The following is a 21006-nucleotide window of genomic DNA, read 5'->3' on the forward strand; positions in this document are numbered from 1 at the left end:
CGTTTTCTCCCTAGATGGCTCATGAAAGTTCAGTTTAAAGAAGTGAAAAGTATTTGTGTCTGTCCATATACTGAACTCTTCACTATCCTGACTAATAAATAAATCAGACAATTTTACCATGCAGATTCATATTCGTGGTGATATCTGAGCTGTATTTAATACTAAACCTTTTTTATATTTAGGAAAGAATTAATTTGAATAAATTCAAATTTACTAAGAAAAAAATTAGTTTGATTATAAATAAAATACCTTTCATCATACATTGAAAAACTAAGTATAGGATGGGAAAACTCAGATAATCTCATTTTACTGTCACGGTTGACTGTGCAGACCCTATAATGGGAGAGGCTTTAAGCATCCAACCAAAACTTGAAACAGCTGTGGCTTCTTCTTGCTTTGAAGCCATATATCCAGAGGGGCAATTCACAAACAAAGCACTCTTCAAACTATTTGCACTGCTCTGGTATCAGATAATTTGTTTTATACACTGTGGGCACAATTATTAGGCAAATTATATTTTAATTTTGTTATTGAACAACTATAGTGGTCTTGATCGATCCAAAATGCTAATAAAACTCAAACCTGAATATTTAAGAAAGTAAAAGTTTTGGCTTTCTTAGGAGAATATGTGTGCACAATTATTGGGCAACTATTAGTGTGCAGAATTATCATGCAGCTAAATGAAAAATGAAAATTTGCCTATCTCACTCATTTATTTGCATCTGTTAAAGTGAGAATAATAAACAACTCAAAATGTACAAATAAACATTTCTGACATTTCAAAATAAAAAATCAGTGATCAATATAGCCACCCTTCTTTTCAATAACAGTCATAAGCCTTCCATTCACGGAGTCTGTCGATTTCTTGATCTGTTGACGATCAATGTTTTGTGCAGCAGCAACCACAGCCTTCCAGACACTGTTCAGAGAGGTGTACTGCTTTCCTTCACCGTAAATCTCCTGTTTAAGAAGGGTCCACAAGTTCTTAATAGGGTTTAGATCAGGTGAGGAAAGGAGGCATGTCATTATTTTTTCATCTTTAAGGCCTTTACTGGCTAGTCACATAGTGGAGTTCTTCGATGCATGCGATGGAGCATTGTCCTACATAAAATTCATGGTCTTCTTGAAAGATTTAGACTTTTTCATGTACCATTGCTTGGAGACAGTGTCTTCTAAAAGCTGGCAGTAGGTTTGGGAGTTGATTTTGAGTCCATCTTCAACCTGAATAAGTCCAACTAGCTCATCTTTAATAATACCAGCCCATACCAATAGCCCACCTCAACCCTGCTGGCATCTGAGTCAAAGTGGAGCTCTGTGCCCATTACTGATCCAGCTGGTCTTTCAAGAGTCATTCTCATCTCCTCAGTCCATAAAACATTGAAAAAATTTATCTTCAGATATTTCTTGGCCCAATCTTGCTATTCCAACATGTGTCCTGTTCAGTGGTGGTTGGGGTTCAGCCTTCCTTACCTTGGCCATGTCGCTGAGCACTGAACACTTTGTACTTCTGAGCACTTCAGGTAGGTTGCAGTTCTTGAATATGACAGTACTGGAGGATAATGGGTTCCTGGTAGCTTCACGTTTGATTCTTCTCAAATCTTTGGCAGTTAATGTGCGTCTTTTTTTCTCAACACATTTCTTTTTTCTTTTTAATATATTTTATTGATTTTTTTTAACATAGTAACCTTAATATTTGGTAAACAGCATGTTGTCTGGGTGTACATTTAAAAACAATCCATAACAATTAATTTCTATAATTCCATAATCCACATAGTAGCTTTCTTTGATTTTCTCTTCTTCCAGTAATATTCTCTTTAACCAGCCTTAAATTAGTACATTTCTTAATATTTTGATAGTAACAATTGAATATAAACATTCTTTTAGAATTTAACAACCACATCAATCTAAAGCTTCGTTTCTAAGTGATCATCTTAATTACCTCGTCATAAGTCCTTTAAAGTTCTTATTTAGATTTGTTTTCCCCGCAATGTTCAAAATATTCTTACCAGTTAAGATTTTCTCAGAGTTAATTACACTTAAGTATTACATCTTTTTCGTCATACAAGCCATTCCAAAAGTTTTATGTTTCTCATATCTTTAAAAAAAAAACAGAAAAAAAAGAGGAGGGAAATAGTATATTACTTAAAAAACATATCCTTCTTAAGCTAAAATACATTTATATCCAAAATTTTTCTATTCTTTTTAACCATATCCAAACAAATGTTTAATCTTTAAATATTCCATCTAATAAATCCAAACATCTAATCTTTTGAGTCTATTCAGAACATTTTGTCAATTGAGATTTTCTCAAGATCAATTACACTTAAATATCTAAAACCTTTCCCTCATATAAACCATCCCAACATTTTTATATTTCTCATATCGTAAAAAAAGAAGAAGAATACTATGTTACTTGAGGGGCCTATCCCTCTTAAACTAAAAAAAAATTATATCCAGATTTTTTCTATTTTTTAAATCATATTCAAACAAATGTTCCGTCCTTAAATATTCCATCTGATAGGTCCCATTTCTTGCGACCCTATTGACTATTTGCAACAAAATGTTTGATAGTTCTGTGATCACACCCCAATATCTTAGCAATTTCAAGAGTGCTGCATCCCTCTGAAGGACTTTAGAGTTTTTAATTTTTCATACTCAGTTAAATCTCTTTTTTGGCCCATTTTGCCTGAGGAAAAGAAGCTGCCTAATAATTATGCACACCTTGATATAGAGCACGGGTGTCAAATTTGATTTCATTGAGGACCCCATCAGCGTTGTGATTGTGCTCAAAGGACTAGGTGTGTGTGGCTGGGGTGGGTATGGCCAGCTCAACATCGCTCATGTTGGGCACCTGTGGGAGGCCAGGTGGAGCTTTGGGGGGATCCAGGAGTCTCTGGTGGATGGGGGTGGGACCAGGGTGGGCGCCGGGGCCTAGTTCACTGGAGGAGCCTCGCCATGCGGAAGGCCCCCGGATGGAAGCGTGGACTGACCTGGGCGGCAGGGAGGCAGGCACCTGTCTTGGCCCTCAAGTTCCCAAGGTGCTGGGACCCAATGACCCAGCCAGGCACTGCTTCTTGGTGCCAGCCATATGTAGGGCAGGTCCAGGACAAGACTCAGGTGGAGTGGGGAGGGTCTTGGCTGCCTCTTGGAGAAGGGGTGCTCCCCATTCTTCCCATTTGCCAGGACAGTCAGGGGTATGCCGGCAGGTGGGAGGCTCATCCTGCATGTGTGGTGGAGCTGGAGGACAAAATTGGATGGTGGGGCTGAGTGGGAAGGGGCCAAGGCAGTGCTTACCAGTGCCTGCCGTGACTGGGACAGGATGGGCAGCTGCTTGGTTGCCCAGCGTGTCTGGTGGGCTAGATCACGTTATTTCCCCTGTGCCTCTGCCTCCACTTGATGCTTGAAAGGCCAGTCTGGCGGCCATGGCACTTGGATCACCGTCTGTCTTTGCTTGCCCATGCCTGCTGCAGCTAGGACATGGCTAGCCACCAACTGCCTGGCATATCCAGTAGGCTGGATCATATGCCTCCCTGAGCACCTCTGCCCACAGCACTCAGACCCACCTGCCCTGCGCAAACTATGGAACCCTGGGTTGTACTTGCTGAGGGACCAGTGGGCTGTGGTTGCTGCTGGGCACTGTTGGCCCCTGCACGCTCGCCACCTCCTGTGCATACACTCCAGGTGGTGCCCAGCAGGCTGGGGTGGGCCAGGGTGACAGGCACCAGTCCCTTGCCACCTCCGGGGTGGCCCCATGGCATGGATCTGGGCCCATTATGGTCCGAATGTGGCCTGCGGGCCTTGAGTTTGACATGTCAGATATAGGGTGTTGATCTCCTTAGGCCACACCATCCCTTATTACACAAATACACATCATCTGATATACTTATATCCATTAAGCATTCAAGTTTATACAACTTGGAGGTGGACAATATGCATGAAAATGATGACATGATTCACTTCCCTAATAATTGTGCAAACAGTGTACCTATGACTCACTTCCCTAATAATTGTGCAAACAGTGTACCTATGTCAAAATAGTGAGTTAACCCAAATGAATTATAGCTTCATATGGTGGAGTCATTGCACATGTATGGGATATTTACAAGTTGCAGTGCAGAAGTCCATGGAAAGGTTTAGTGCAGGGGTAGGCAACCTCAGCTCTTTTATGACTCATGGATTTCAACTCCCAGGATTCTGGGAGTTGAAGTCATAAAAGAGCTGAGGTTGCCTACCCCTGGTCTAGTGAATCACATTTTCTGTTTTCATATTAACTGTAAATTACAGATTACAAATGTTTTATTTTATAAAGCTAACTATGGATGAGTTTGGATGTGGATTAGGACATAGTTGAACCTTTTTCAGATTTACTCTCCATAATCTATCCTCGTGTTAAAGTAGATACATTTACAATATATTTTTATTTATTCTGTATGATGTATTCTCTTATAATGAATTCAGGCTGAAATGAATGAATATGGGCTTCCATGAAACTCCAATTTTGTTTATTCTCCAAATTATATGTGATAACAATGAGACATGCCATAAGGATAAGTATGTAAATGTAAGACTGTATGTTTGTGAGAGAGTGAATGAGTGAGTGAGCAAGCAAGAGAGAAAGAGAAATAGGATGAAAATAGGATGATTGGATTGGATTGGATTAAAGAAGTGAAGCTGAAATGGCTGTCTGAATTTAGGAAAAGCAACTGCAGACAGACAGAAATACTTCCTGCCCCAATTCTCCAGCTCATGCTTTTTCCCAAAGAGCTAAAAGTTTAAGCTCAGAAATTTGAGAGATGGTTCATTAATTCAGTCACTCTGAATTTACTTACAAGTATCCATCCTACTTGTTTTATTGAGCCGGTGTTTTCAGGAAGCTGCTGATATCCAGAGGTAACCTCTCCCTACCCAAGCCCTTAGCTTATCAAAATATGGCTTGCTGGGGAATTCTGGGAGTTGAAATCCAGAGGTCTTAAAGTTGCCAAGTTTGAAGACCTCTGAGATAAGAAAACAGCAAACAGGAAGCTAGAGGCAATATTTGGAGATTGGCAACTATTACAGCCAGTAAGACAACTCTTGATCAGTTGCCAGGACCACAAACTACCGTATAGTAAATAGCATATGTTGGTAAGATTCCTGCCTTGCAGCTTGGTCTGGAACTGAGCAGCAACCTCACTGAAGCAACACCTCATCTCAACCAGTGCAAGAATGTTTGGTGAGAGGCAAAAGTTGTATGTCACTTTATATATTTTGGAACTTTCGTTTGCTTTGAGGATTGAGTATATTTGTGGAGGGTAAACAATTGTAAATATATTTCTAAAAATATATCTTGAGACATGGCATACTTTTATGATCACTTCAGTGCTTTCCAATCATGCATGTTTTGAAAAAAAAATGTATAAGTTGCATTTGTCTTGACTTTTTCCCTTAGAAGAAATTATGGAGACAAACAATGAATACTGTATATAAAATCTGTTTTGAATATTTTCTTAATATATTTTACAATTTGCAGGCTGTCTAGTTCCTGTATTTCCACTGTCTCTCTGGTAGACCTAATACCATTTTTGGAAAGTTATTCTTTGCTGTATTAGCCTGGTCAATAATATTTTATTTAGTAATATAATGGTGATATAACTTTTAGTAATATATTTAAATGTAAATATATGTAAATGTATATAAATACATTTATTCACTTAACATTTCTAAATCACTACTCTTGTCAAAAGAATTTTGAAGAAGTGCACATTTCTTTTTGGTAACACTTTACAGCAACATATAGATCGATGTATTTATTTGGATATTATTGTGGATATGCTTTAAAAGATCAGTAAAATCATATTTACTAAAAGGCTTTGAACTAATTTTCAAATACTTAGTTACATCAGGATTTGGTTGAAGTATGACTCTTAAGGAACCATCTAAAATTCAGGATTGGCATATCCCAAATAAGGAAAGGGGAGACAATATGTGGATATAGATTAAACAACATCAGCTTGTATATTGTATTTCTGTATGTCCCTCATGACCCCAATACATGTGCATGGGAAGAATAGCTGAGGAATGTTTCTATATTTTAATATTCCGAATTAGATTGATAGTGAATTCAAAGATATAAAGTTTATTCTGAATATAAGCTATTACGTTTTTTACATTTTTCTCGCCGTACACATGTATACATAAGCTAAACTAGACTGTTGTTTCTCTGTGTCATATAATATGTGGGTATATGCATAATTCTGTATTTATTTATTTTTGTCATATTTATGTAATGTGTTTCAGAGATGGTGACCCTTTGAGAGCTGAATGCAATGACATCTTATTTTAATGTATGTCGATTAGTGTACATTCAAAGTGACAATAAAAGTTATTATTCTATTCTACTAGAACAATCTCATAGTGTGGTACTGCAGGCTAAGAAGCAAATTCCATTGCATTCATTGCAATTTAATTCCAAATAAGTGTTTATAGACCTATTTTTTATCCACATGCATTGGATAAGTATGCAGCCAGCCTGTAAAGAAATTCTAGATGATCTTAGAGAAGGCATGAAAGCATAATTAAGGAGGGACCTGAAGAAGTGATTAAAACAGTTTGTTTAGTGACTGATCAAGGTTGCAATGGCATCGAAAAATGTGACTTATGACCGTTTTTCACAGTTACGACCTTTGTAGCATCCCCATGATCATGTGCTCAAAATTCAGACCCTTGGCAACTGGTTCATACTTATGACCATTGCTGTGTCCCAAGGTCATGTCCCCGTTTGCGACCTTCTGACAAGCAAAGTCAGTGGGGAAGCCAGATTCACTTAACAACCGGGTTATTAACTTATCAACTGCAGTGATTTACTTAACAACTTGGCAAGAAAGGTCGGAAAATGGGGCAAAACTCACTTAACAAATGTGTCACTTAACAAATGTGTCACTTAACAAATTGGGGCTCAATTGTGATTGTAAGTTGAGGACTATCTGTACACAGTCCAATGATTGAAGCAGTTATGAGAAAGAAACTCAAAATAACCCTGCCTTGATTTTGTTGGAATAAGATGGGACAAGATTGAACAGCCTTTCATATTTCTGTTGTGATATTGTACATCAGTAAAGTAGCATTCCTAGAATTCCCTTGGGTGCCTATTTTTTGATCTGGCCTACTTTGAAGGCCTGACAGAACTGTAGATCCATGTTATCAAATAGAGTAATGCAAGAATTGCCCAATCTACTGTGTAGCCTAACCTGACATCCCATAACACAACATGGAGGACCCCCCCCCCCTTAAAAATCTGTCTCTTCAGCTCTTCCAGTAGTGCATTCATTGCCATTGTAATCGAGAGCATGACATATTACTGAGCTAAATTGTGCTTTTTGACAGAGCCGAGGTGGCGCAGCAGTTAGAGTGCAGTACTGCAGGCCACTTTAGCTGACTGTGTTCAGCAGGACAGCGGTTCAAATCTCACCGGCTCAAGGTTGACTCAGCCTTCCATCCTTCCGGGGTAGGTAAAATGAGGACCCAGATTGTTGGGGGCAATGTAAATATATATATACATTGCTTACTGGTGTACACCGCTTAGAGAGTGCTTGCACTTAAAGCGGTATATAAGTCTCATAAATAAATAAATAAAAAGCCAAGTCAGTCAAAAATAACTGAAATGCCTCAAATGTGCCACATTCAGGCTTTCTATTAAGTTGAAGTACATTCCTGATTTGCAATCATGTCATTTCAAAGACTCTGACAGAGATCATACTTTTAGATTAAAGTCACTTACATTCCTTTCTTGAAAATTTGATTCTAAGTTTTTTTAAATATTCTGTCTTATGATATTAGAAAAATTCCATTGAAAAGAATTCAGTAGATTGTAGTATGGCTGAATTGAGGGGAGGAAAAACTTATATCCATACATACTGTAGCCTTTGCTAGAGCTATGTTTACTAAGGATGATAGTGATATTTCCTTCAGAAAAATAATTCAGGTGCCTATTAAAAAACGAAAAGTTAGTTTTGAAGTTCATTATCCCATAAAATCTGTGTTTGTCTATTTAAAGGATATCTGTTCTTCACCTGAAAAAGCTTAAACATAGAAAAAACAGAAAAGGCAAAAAAGGGAAGAAAAAAGAAACCTGAGTATTAATTTTTAAAGTAGTGCTAGCTAATTGAGATAACAATTCAAAGTAAGGATTATCCTATTGGAGTTCATCTCTCAGCAGAGTCTCTGGAATCTGAAGTCAGTTATGGAATTGTGGTTTTAGGGTAAGGAATTATACTACAGCATGGAATGCTGATTACGTTCTTGTTTTAAAAAATCTACTTGGAGTTGTTTGACCTTTAGTACAAAAAGCTAACCTGAAAAGGCATAACGATGCCACATTTAGTTTTATTTCATCTATGGATGCTGCTGTCAGTCTTTTGTACAGTGACAAATCATGGCAAGACTGATCTGTGTTTAATCTCACGGATTATTGTTCTGGTACATTGTTCTTTTTCTCCATCAAACAATTCCATTAAAATTAGAATGGGTGAACTTCGATGTACCTTTCCCAGTGTAAAAAGGAAGCATAGATTGCTGTTACATAGAAATTGATTTCAGAAGAACAACCCTCGACTGCTTCAACTAACAGGTGAAATGGATGTCTTTGAAGTAGGCAAGGTGAAAATAGTTTAATATCAATAACTACCTGTAAACGGGTTTTTTCTGCTTAACGATGCTTGATAAATATTGATCTATGATTATAATAAAACTAATTAAAATCCACCCTGAATGTTAATGCAATCATATTCAATTCAAGCAAATGTTAACAAGTCCCATACCTGACAGTCAAACACCAGCCAGTCTCAGACCTATATTTCTGGGAAAGCTTTCAGCACGGGTTAGGAACCATTTAAAACTGGCAGCATTTAGTGTTGTGGATATTAAAATGAAAGCGTAGAGACTTCTCAAAATTTTGTATAATTTGACCATTTTAAAAACTATTTTAATATGTATGCTGCCAAATATATGATTACTCCTTCGGATTGTGTGTAATTATTTAATTTTGCAGGTCTCAGGTGCCAGTTAGCAATTCTGAGTCCTATAGGAACCACTCCGTCGAAGCCTGGTTTAGAGTTCTGTCTTCTAGGCTTGCTGACTTATCACTAAGAGCAATTGGGCCTCCCATCCAGGCCAGTCTGCTCTAGAAAGAGAAGCTTGTGCCTTCAGTTGAAAGCTGCTCTAACAGGAGCTGCCTACTCAAAATACTAATGCCTGACAGAATACCTCCCTCTTTCTACTGTTTCAGCTTCTGTTTCTTGTGATCTGCAGCTCTGAAGTAGGTGGAAAGAGTTGCAGATATGAATCTCATGGAGGGGGTTGGAATTTATGTCATTAGGATCAGATAGCACAGGGGCCCCCAACCCCTGGTCCGTGGACCAGCACCGGGCCACAGCATGCCAGAAACTGCTCCGTGCAAGCAAGCAAAACCCCATCCGTGGGATGGAAGCAGTACATGAAACCACACCCCCTCCGGTCCACAGAAAATCTTCTGTCCATGGAACCGGTCCCTAGTGCGCAAAAGCTTGGGGACCTCTGAGATAGCATATGAAGGTGCCATCAGTGTTTCTCTTTGTCTTGGCTCAAGAGAACATGTAAGCCCCGAAGCTTAATCCTGAGAGAATATACCCCTGGGCTGTCAAAAGGTTTCTGCAGTTGATAAATTCTTATAATTCCTAAATTGGTCTGCAGTTGATCCATTTCAGAGGACCTTTTAGTTTACGGAATTGCAAGATGCAGTAAAGTGGTGATTGTATCCATTCATCTAGAATCAAAATCATCTCCGGATTTCTAGACTACTTCATTTGAATTAAATTCAAACAGATTCTGCCTCAGAATGTTGGTATGTGTAATCAAATCAAATCAAATCAACCTTTATTGTCAAAGTACTACAGGTGTACAACAAGATTGGCTAAGCCTCCCTTCGTGCACCCCCCCCGACACAACTCACAGTGACAACAAACACACAATCTTATTACACCACATGAACTTATTGCACAATGTTCTGGCCCCGCAAGTCTATCATACATGGACTTATTTCCCATTCAAGAGTCTGACAGCCTTTTCTCTCTCCTCTCCTTTCTTCATCTCTCTTCAGATACAATTCAGGGGTAATGTCCGAGCAACTCCTCTCTCCAAATTTCCCTATCTGTAAAGGAGGGGAGAAGGAAGTAGGAAGGTTGGAGGAAGAGGAAAGGGGAGGAGAGTGGTGAAGGAGAGGAGAGGAAGAAGAGGGAAGTAGGGAAGAGAAGAAAGGGAGAAAGAAGGTAAAGAAGAAGGAGTGTGGATACAGCGAAAGGGGAAATGGGCGAGCAACACCAAAGTTATGTGTATGTATTTATTTCATTTTGTTAAAAGTATCTGTATGTAAGTGTGGAGGGAATGTATGTTAATATCTGATAAGTATTATGGTATATGTATGGGGGAGAGTTTGGAAAAATAAAAAAATATTAAAAAAAAAAGAGTCTGACAGCCCATGGGTAGAAACTGTTCTTCAGCCTGTTGGTGCGGCTGGCTATTGCTTCTATATCTGCTGCCCAATGGTAGGAGAGTAAAAAAGTGCTGACCAGGATGTGAATCATCCCTGAGGATTTTCCTCACTCTTCTAATCCAACCTAATTGGAAGGAATCAGATTATAGAAGTTGCTGTAAAAGATGGGTGGCTCCTAATAAGAACATTCAGCTATTTTAAGTCTGTTTAGACTGCAATTGTTAATGCAGTTGCAAAAATATAAAAGAAAAAAAATATTCAGTCTAACAGCTTTGGTGGTCAACACTTGATATTCCCAAGTCCCCTATCAGTTCTTACTTACTATCAGTTGCTCATTTCTTACACATTGTACTTATTATTGGCCTGTATATATGGCAGAATTGCACCTGGTATTAAACAGGGAAGCTCATAGCTAAATTTGCAGAGGAAGTGGAATTATGCCGTACTAATTTCTAGCTGTTCCTATAATAGTGCTGATAGGGGAAAACAGTTCTATTGTCCACCATTTCTTTCTGCTTGGCTTTCGTAATTAAAATGTGGAATAACAAAAACATATTCGCTCTATATTGTATAAAACCCTACTCCAAAATAAGTTCATTTTTTTTATTTTGTCAATCAGGAGTTTATATTATGAAAGTAAAGGGAGACCTTCAATTGAATTAACTGGTTGCTTGTCCAGCTAGGTGACTGTAGTTGCATAACAGGACTATTGAATCCTTGGTGTTTATTCTCTAGTGTGAAACATGAAGCTGGTTGTAGTCAAAGAGAAGCATTGCAAAAGCTTTTTAAGAAAATTACAGATGACTGCTTCTATTATAGAAAAAGAGTTTTCTTTTATGGATATCCCCTTCTGTTGCTTAAATTACCTGGACATTGCAGAATAATACACTTCAAAGGAATTTGCAGATAGTATATAGTATATTTTAGTAAGAGAGATAATATTAAAGAAACATACATTTTCTCCTTCTGAAATTTAATTTAAATAATGTAGGAATAGATAACCTACTATCTGCTGCAACTTAGTCATCCTTGATCATAGCAAATTTTCACTATGGTTCTAGAGTTGAAGCCTAAAAGATGGGGGCTATCAGCTTTTGAAACAATGGACTTTTGTTTTTCTTGAAAAGAACTGCTGGAGTCTTCTATCACAACTTCTAGATCTTTATTCCTTTAGGACAGTGGTTCTCAACTTTTTTAATGCCGCGACCCCCAACCGGTCATAAGTCGAGGACTACTCAACCGGTCGTAAGTCGAGGACTACTCAACTGGTGCAGCACCGTTTGCAGAATGGGACTTTTGGCAGGCTCAGCAGGGCAGAGACAGCTGGACAATTCCTATTGGCTTTTGAAAGCCAATAGAATTAGACTCTATTCAAGAGAGTCTATTCTATTGGCTTTCAAAAGCCAATAGAATAAAAGGGAGTAGCACAGCTAAGGAAAAGGGGAAAAAAATGGCGGACTGCGTTGTTTGGCGACCCCCGTGAAATGGTTGTTTGACCCCAAATGGGGTCCCGACCCACAGGTTGAGAACCACTGCTTTAGGAAATGTTTGACTGGTTCAAAATACAGTAGAGAGGACTCCTCAATCCTTTCTTGTGCTTCCTATTCACTTCCTTGTAGCTCCTAAGCACAAGAGGGTTTTTTTCATCTGCAGTTCTGATATCTTTTTTCTCCAGGTGACACAATTGCACAGTTGGAAGTCAACATACCAGCAAAGGGTCTGAGATATGATTGGAGAGAGTGCATGGGCAGAATTGGATAGCCCATGAAAAGGGAGAGCTAATTGGTACCTTCCCCCTAAAACCCATTTTACTATTTCCTTTGCACTATTTCTTTTTGTAACCCACTCACCTAAACTAATTTCAAAACAGGAAGTCTTCAGACAACTTCCCCTACAACTACTTCAAGCTACCTAAACAACTCCTATTATTCCAAGGAAGTATAGTTAGACTTTAGTAGCACAATGCATGAAGAATTCTAGAAATGAATCAGAATAATATTTGTTGTTAAGGTGTTTGTATTGGAATCTGAAATTTTATTTTTCTAGAAGAGAGAAAATCAATGTATATGTTTTACTGCGATTGGGAATTGACCCTTTAAACTAGTCTGCAAATTTTTGGTATAGCAGTAGGTTTTATTGCAATTATGAACCAATATAACATTAAGCCTCATAATAACATTTCCTTTTGAAGTGGTGGGTGCAATGTAATAACATAATATGTTCTACTATACTTCCTTCTGTCTCTCAAGTTAGATTCATGACTAATTCATGAGATTTTTGAGGGCAAAGTCTGAAATAATGGGTTCGATTTCATCCCGGGGAGCGATAAACTTTTCGCAAGGCAATGCGATATTTGTAGTGTTAACCGTCTAAATGATTTTTATCGATAATGACAGATGGTTCTGTGGTGATGCACTCAGAGTCACGCCTAATATGTTCAGAATAAGTCTTCTGGAAGGCTGTACATCTGTTTTTAAGATCTTTTGCTAAAATATTTAAATCAAGGTCATTGTTTATATTTGATTTCTAAGCAGCGTTTAGCTATTGGCCTGCCATTTTATACATTTAAAGATGAATCTGCTTGTAACTTCAAGGGCTGCAAATGGAAAGTTATAATAGGTAGCAGGTGTTAGGAAAGGCAATTATGCATTAGGTGCTTTGCTCAATTTCCAAAACTGTCCAAGACTATCCATTTGAAATGCTTTATACCCTAGTTTTATCTCTGAACTATGATGAATTCTCAGATCTAAAGGGAATATGCATTTTCCTTTAATGAACTGAATGCTTAAGCCTATTTGATTTAATTTAAAAGAGCCTAGGCAAACGGTACTGAAAAACAATGTGAAAACAGAAAATATCAAGAATAAATTTAGATCTTTGGCATAGTTTGCAATTTTATTTTCCTTTCTTAGAGGAAAAAAAAACTTTGATACAGTTTGTATAGAGAATGGTATTTAGGCCTTTGCATACAGGATTATTCAAAGTTTCTCATGAAGTTTTGCTCAGTTTCCTTTACTGTTGCCAGATGGTGTTGGATTAAGACTGAAAAGAAGGGTTTCTTTTTCTTGCTCCCAAGAATTTAAAAGATTTACTAGATCAGATCAAAAATCCATTTTAAGCCATCTTACGTAGTCACCTTGAAATTCCAAAAATTTTGCTTTTCTTTTGCTCTGAATCTCCTGTCAGTTTTGTTGGGTGTAACAGTAATTAAAAAGTCTGTTTCTCTATGGTTTGGATAGTTTATTATCTGTTTTCCTGCAATCCCTTTAGCTATGGCCTAATTCTTCCCAAAGTCTTTGCCTTATACTCTGGAGAGGTGTTAGGTTCCATTTGAATTGGGTCATCTACAGATGGCATGTTATAACTGGGTCAGACATTGGGATAGGAATTGTGTTGTATGAACTGTCAGACTCAGACAATGGTTAGGTTTAAGGAGGAATTAAATTTAGACCCAGACAGCCTCAGATCTCTTTGGCTGAAATGAAGACTTCTGTACTTACTGTGTTTTACAGAAAAGTCCAAAATAGTTAACGTTCTTGCAAAGAGGCAGATCCCACGAGCAGTCTTTTTTTATTCCCCATCTTCCTCCTGCAACAATAGTAGTGATTCTGATTAATCATTAGGAACTCTTTTAGAACTTTTTTTCATTTTGAGTTGTTTATGAGATGTGACTTCTGGATAAGACATGCCCTTTTTTACTCTAGAAGAGTATATTCTTCTGATATACAATTTCCTGGACATTATGAACGTATTGTCATATTGATCACTCCCAATTCTAGAAACTGTAATGATCTTTCCCAGCAAGCTTGTGTTGATAGGATGTCTAAGATATCTTCTAAGATATCTCCTCCCCAAACTACATTATGTAGTTTTTCTTACCAGGGAAGAATGCAGCCAAAATGCAGTGCAAAATAGAGCAAATGGTATAGAACAATGTATTGCTTCAGAAGTCATCAAAACTAAGGAAGAACTAGTGAAGGCCATTGACTCGCCCCTAACGAAACTTGCTCATGAAGAACAATGACAGCAGTTGAAGCCAGATGGTTTTTTTTGATGTTCAACAACAAAGTTTATTGGCAGATATTATGCTTTTTATATACTTGCATATTCTTGGGTAGTATTGTTTTATTTACTCCTATTTTCTCTACACAAATGAAAAAAACTTTTATTTGAAATCTGATTTGCTAATTAATTATGACAAATTACATTTTAAAAATGAGGAAAACAACAAAAAGACTTTCTGAACAGTATTGAGTTATCTACTCAAACGTATTTTTATGTTGAATGTATTTATGCTTTCTTTTAACAGTCTGAACCAGAAGGTTTTTCCCACTTCCACCTATATGTCTGTGCTGCCTTCCTTGTCAGATGGAAAAAAGAAATCCTTGAAGAAAAAGACTTCCAAGTAAGTAAAACATTATTTTTATTTTTATTAAAAATGATATTTTATTTTTTAAAAAAATACCTTCATTAGTAGCAGAAGACTTTCACTTTTTACTGGGTTTCAACAGCCTTGGATACATTTGGATGTTTTTCCGTATTTCTCTTGCTGAATTTAAAATGAAAGGAAAGTACAGAATTGCAGCTGAATATTTTTCCATTTGTCCATCTCCTTGTTTTGGATGGGGCAACATCAAGATGGTTTGACCCAAAAATAAAAAATAAAAAATCCGGCTACCAGGAGTAGGCAAACTTCATTTGATACAATTCCAGCATAGCAACTTTCATGTTGAAAACAAATTAATCAGAAGGAAAACAGTTTTGATAATTGGTAAAAACTAATTAACCTGGCCATATGGGAAGATAAAGGAAAAATATCTAATCATGTTTAAATGGAGCCCAGAGAGTGATGTGCCCTTTGTAGGCAGAGAATGCTTGTTTTTATTTTCCCAAAGTATCCATTTTTCCATGTACATAAGGAGAAATATAATTTTGAAATAGCTACTTTCTATTTTATACTTGTTCTTTTTGTCTCTCGGTTTGTCAGAGAGTTCTTTGTTCAACCATGCTGGTTTCATTTGGGGTCTCTTTTTTTCTTTCTCTGTGATACTGTGTTTGATTGTTTTAATAATCTTGTTTTTCAGAACTTCCCAAGCAACTTGAGTTGTTTTTCCCTTTAGAATTTCCATCTATGGAATCCTTCCTAATTTCTGTCTTAGTTTGTCGAAGTCAGCTCTCTTAAAATCTAGATCAGGGCTTTTCAACCAGTGGTATGGGTACCACCTGTGGTACATTGGCACCTGGCAGGTGGTACGCGATCATCCTAGAAAAGTGGTAGCGGGGGAGGGGAATGAGCTGAACTGGAGGCAGCACCGCACAAGCCCGAGCGAGAGATGGCTGGAGCTGCAGGGCTGTCAGGGCTCAGCAGAAGCGCCAGGATCAGCGCTTCTTCAGGGCTGTCAGGGCTCAGTGGAAGCATCAGGATCAGCGCCAGGCTCCAGCTGGAGCTCAGCGCTGATCCTGGCACTTCTGCTGAGCCCAGAAGAAGCGCTGATCAGCTGGAATGTTGCAGCATTTCAAGGGTCTTGTGATTTACATTCAGATGCTTGGCAACTGATTCATATTTATGACGGTCACAGTGTCCCAGGGTCATGTGAAGTGACCAAAACCTGCTGCAACCATCCAGCAGATGGGGGGAATAAAAACCAAACACCCCCCACCCCACCCCTGCTGCCAATTCTCAACAGAAATGCTCACAACAATGAAAACCTCGGACAGGCATGTGTCTTGCTTGGCTGTGGCTTGGGGGGCACTTTTTCAGTGCCATTGTAACTTCGAACAATCACTAATCGAACTGTTGTAAGTCAAGGACTACCTGTACTTCATCACTTTTTTCCTTTTTTTTTTTTTTGGTCATCAAGTTTTTGGCACCTTGCTAGGCAACTGGTGGTACTCGGATATTGCTATACCCTAAAAGTGGTACAATGGATGAAAAGATTGAAAAGCCCTGGTCTAAAACACTAGTTTGACTTTGTTCAATGGCCTCTGCCTGCATTATGTTGAATACTATGACCATGTCATAGTGTGACATGGTCAATCTCTCATAAGGTTCCCGCAACTTCCACCCCTTGTATCATTTGATCCCTGTTAGTAAAAATTAAGTCCAGTATAGCTGATCCCTTATTTCCCTCCTCTGCCTTTTGGTTGACAAAGTTGTCAGCTAGGCACAACAGGAGCCTGGTGCAGATTTTGTCCCAAAGTTGATGTCAGGATAGTTAAAGGCCCCCATTACTACAGTGGTGTGTTTCCTGCACCCCTTATTTAACTGAATAGCAAATAGTTCACCTATTTCCTCTGCCTGGTTGGGGGGGAGGGGCTGTAGTATATACCTATAGCAATGTCATTTCTTTTTTGTCTAATATTCACCCAAATGCATTCAAGAAGGCTTTCATCCCTGGCATTGTGTATTTCTGTAGACATATAGTGATTCCTTACTTACAGTGCAACCCGTCCTCCTCTTTTGTTGGGTCGATTTCTTTTGAATGATTTATATCTTCTAGCAATAAGTTCCAATCAAGGGTTCCATCCCACCAAATTTTGGAAATGATACAATATCATACCTGCTCTCATGTACTAGGTCTTCCCTGTTTGCTTCCTACATCTCCTGATTTATATCTGAGTCCCCCTTCCTTCTCAACACTCCCTTCCTCGTTGTTTGATCTTTTGCGTTGGAGTTTATGCTTGGGGTTTGGCCTTAAAGATTGGTCACCCTCCCTTTCCATTCCTAATTTAAAACTGTGCTGATGAGCTGAGCCAGTTGTTTTCCAAACATTCTTGTGAATTGTGAGAGCAAAGTTGTGATGGCTTTGCTTTCCCATCCTCATGGGACACTGGCGGAGAGGAAACCCTATGAAAGGGAAAGAGGTGGGATCAATGCAGGGCAATGGTGCTGGACCAGTTCTGCTAGCAATGGGGTCTGGGGTGTGTGTGCCTTCATTGTTCCTTGCTGGCTTTCATGCAAATGCTCAACCTCTCACTCAACTCAACAGAAACTTCTAATTGTCACCGTGGAGCCATCACTATGGCCACCTAGGTTTACTCTCTCACCTGTGTTTTCACAATGCCAAACGTTAATTCCAACACTGCATTTTAAATTCTTCATCTATCCTTAATATCAGAAGTTGGTGCTCTAAGAATAAGAGAAGAGCAAGCTAAACATCGTGACATGAATATGAAGAGTTTGGAATCCAGATAGCAATTCAAATTGGTGAAGGATGTGATGAAGCTGTTTAGTTTATAATGTATTTTTCCATCATTAGCAGTAGCTTCAATGGTCTGTCAGGGTGCAGATGTCATGGTTGACCCATGTAGCTGTTGAGCACAATTAGTTCTAAAGTTCTTGATAGAAAAATGTTTTTAAAAAAAACTAACTGGCAACTTTGTGAAATATATGTGACTGCTGTAAGTGAACTGTTGCCTTTTGTGGCTTAAAGTTGCCTTCAGGGAAGATGCAAAGCCAGCATTAACATTTTATTATATTAACTTTATACTATCTACCCTTTCAGAAACTAGAATTCTCTTTCTAGACCAATTAAATGGGCTCATTTAAAAGATTGTTTTATGTGTCAGCATTTGCAGTGTAAAAGTTCATTATGAAACTGCAGAAGCATATTTTTGACTGCTTATATTCTAAGCTGGTGCATTTCTAAAATACACCAAAAGGCCTGCCAAGGACTGATTGGATGTATTTTATCGATTTGTTTAAATGCTGCCATTATTATTCACTTCAGGCAGGTAGCTAATTGGATAATCACTGTAACATAGCAACCCAAGAAGCATATCGCCAACGTATTACTTTACTTTGCCTCTAAAGAGCTGCAATTATAGCAGTTTTAGGGTCAAAAGGTGGCTTGAAAAAAAACTTAAAGGGATTGAAAAGGAGAAAAGTTATATAACCTAATATTCACCTCAGGGCGTTCAGATCATTCTGCTAACACTGCTATATGCAAAGATTTTATTTTCAACCCCACTCTGTTTGACTGTGTTTGTGATCCTCACATTTTAATCCCATAAAGTGTACACTTGGTATGTAATCCTACCTTTCTGCAGTATTCAGCAGTACAATAAAATGCAGATCCCATAGAATGCCCTTTGAAAGTCCAATATTTTAATATGATTAGGTCAGTGCTATTAACTTTGCCGTGTCATTGATCAGCTCTTGGAATTTGCCTCAGGAATGCTTTCTGGATGTTTGAAATGAGAATATGTGTAATTAAATTCATGCTAGCCAAAAGGATTTGCTGCTATTAGAGCTGTTTCTTAATTGAGACTTGTTTAATAATGAGTTAATGTCCCTTACATGATTGTATTTGCTCAAAGTTTTGTTTGTGGTATTTGAATGAACTAAGGTAGGCTAAAGGTTCATAAGGTAAAATGAAGCCAAATAGATATCTAGGAGTAAGATGTAAGGTTACAAGAAGATCCACAAAGAATATACCAGTGCCCTTGTTTAGCGACTGCCTCATTAAGCAACCATTTGCAATTATAGCAGTGACAAAAAAGTAAGTTTGTGACCATTGCCCACATTTATGACCACATTTTGCAGGTTTATAAACCAAAGGAAAGCTGAAGTGAGATCATAAGCACAGTTGCCATTTTACTTCGTGAATGCTTCGCTTAACAACCAAGTTGCTTGTCTAAATTGTGGTTGCTAAACAAGGAGTAGTTGTAGTGTGTTTTGATCTTAGAATCTGTTTTGGTATATATAGCTGCTGCTAAATTTTTCTGATTCACATTTGTCATTTGTACGCATTTACAACAGAACGAGGCATTTGGGTCATTTATATTTTTCTCAAGTGAAAGGTGATATAATTCTCTTAGAAAAGAAAGAGGAAAGCAAGCTTTGCATCTATATCTAGAATCTTTTTGTTGAAAGCCCACATACAATTCCTTGGTGATCAATTGTGCTATAGTATGAAATGCCAAATTGTTTTATTATCTTTCCATCCATCAGCATATGACTGTTAGCAAATAAAATTGTTACAACTCTAATAATTTGGAAGGCTCAGGAATGTTATCTTTTTTTAAAACTGCTTTTGTTAAAAATAGTTTGTTGTTTGTAGGTATCACATTTGTTACATTATCCACAGGCCTACCTTGTTTTATTGTGCGTTGCAAACTCTGGTGTTTTTTTTTTTCCTTTGCAAGATCCTTTACTGGCAAAAAGATTATATGATTTGCTGAAGGCTTGGATAATGATTAGCAATTTTGTTCATAAAGGTTTTTTTTAAAGTTAAAATATATGTGATTTTTTTTTTTTTTTTAGACATAATGCTATTCTTCACAAATCCTGAAGGCTACGTACATAGCTTCCCCATCAATTGCAGCCTTCAGGAACCTTGCAAGAGAGGATCATCTAGGCCAGTGGTTCTCAACCTGTGGGTCGGGACCCCATTTGGGGTCGAATGACCATTTCACGGGGGTCACCAAACTATGCTGTCCGCCATTTTTTTCCCTTTTCCCTAGCTGTCCTACTCCCTCTTATTGGTGGCCACACCCACTTGGAGGTCACCACAACATGGGGAACTGTATTATGGGGTCACGGCATTAGAAAGGTTGAGAATCACTGATCTAGGCCAGTGGTGGCGAACCTATGGCACGGGTGCCAGAGGCGGCACTCAGAGCCCTCTCTGTGGGCACACGCGCCGTTGCCCCCAGTCCTAGGCCTTCAGCTGGGTTTTATAAAACCTTTTCGCTTTAGGCCTCCACCACCGTGTGCAAAAAAAAAAAAAAAAAGTTCAATCAGTCAATTTCAACTTCTCACGGGAAAAAAAATCTTGCAAAGTTGGAATTGATTGATTGAACTTTTTAGTCCCACCCAGTCTGCTGTTACCACTGCAGCCATGCCCAGCCAATGGGCCACACCGACCCGGCACCCGACGATGCATAAGTGGGTTTTGGGTTGCATTTTGGGCACTCAGTCTCTAAAAGGTTCGCCATCACTGACCTAGGAATAGTAATAAGTCCACAGGTACTCAGTAAAGTTAATCAGTTGGGACTGAACCCATAGCTCTTGCATGTAGTCTTGAAGTTTATAAGTCATAATTAGGGAGTTAAGAATTGGAATTGCCTGAAAATACCCTTTTTCTGTGTTCTTACAAATGGAAAGGTTTTCTTTTGTGAGTATCTACACTTATATGATTGTGATGACACTTGTACATTACTGAATATAAATAAATAAGATGCCTTTTTTGCATTCATCTGAATATTGTAATAATATTGGAAGGTTGAATGTTTCACAGCATAACAGCTGCAAAACACTGGAGTCTCAGATGCTTCAAGGCATAAGGCTGCAAGGACTATCCACTGGAAAGTATTATGCAGATATTTCATTTTTTTCCTTCCTTAAACAATTTGCTGTGACAAAATAACTGATGACAAGGTAGAGGAAATCAAAAAGGAAATTTTCTAGATCCCTTATGAAATCCCACTACTAAGGCATAATGATAATGATAATAATGTCATGAAAAAATACAGTACACTGAGTTTGGTAATGCTTCCTC

General features: G+C 38.2%; 1 protein-coding gene across 1 annotated transcript in view; it reads left to right on the top strand.

Annotated features, from left to right (window-relative positions):
• The window catches only part of TBC1D22A (TBC1 domain family member 22A), a 128102-nt gene that overhangs the window by 82373 nt on the left and 24723 nt on the right, over positions 1–21006 (top strand). The window contains exon 12 of the mRNA XM_039345917.1: positions 14814–14909. Coding sequence (XP_039201851.1) covers positions 14814–14909 — 96 coding nt within the window. The remainder of the gene's footprint in view (positions 1–14813; positions 14910–21006) is intronic.

Source organism: Crotalus tigris, unplaced genomic scaffold (assembly GCF_016545835.1).
Source record: "Crotalus tigris isolate CLP2741 ecotype Arizona unplaced genomic scaffold, ASM1654583v1 scf7180000017987.690289119674:8195010, whole genome shotgun sequence".
In the NCBI taxonomy this organism is placed as follows: domain Eukaryota; kingdom Metazoa; phylum Chordata; class Lepidosauria; order Squamata; family Viperidae; genus Crotalus; species Crotalus tigris.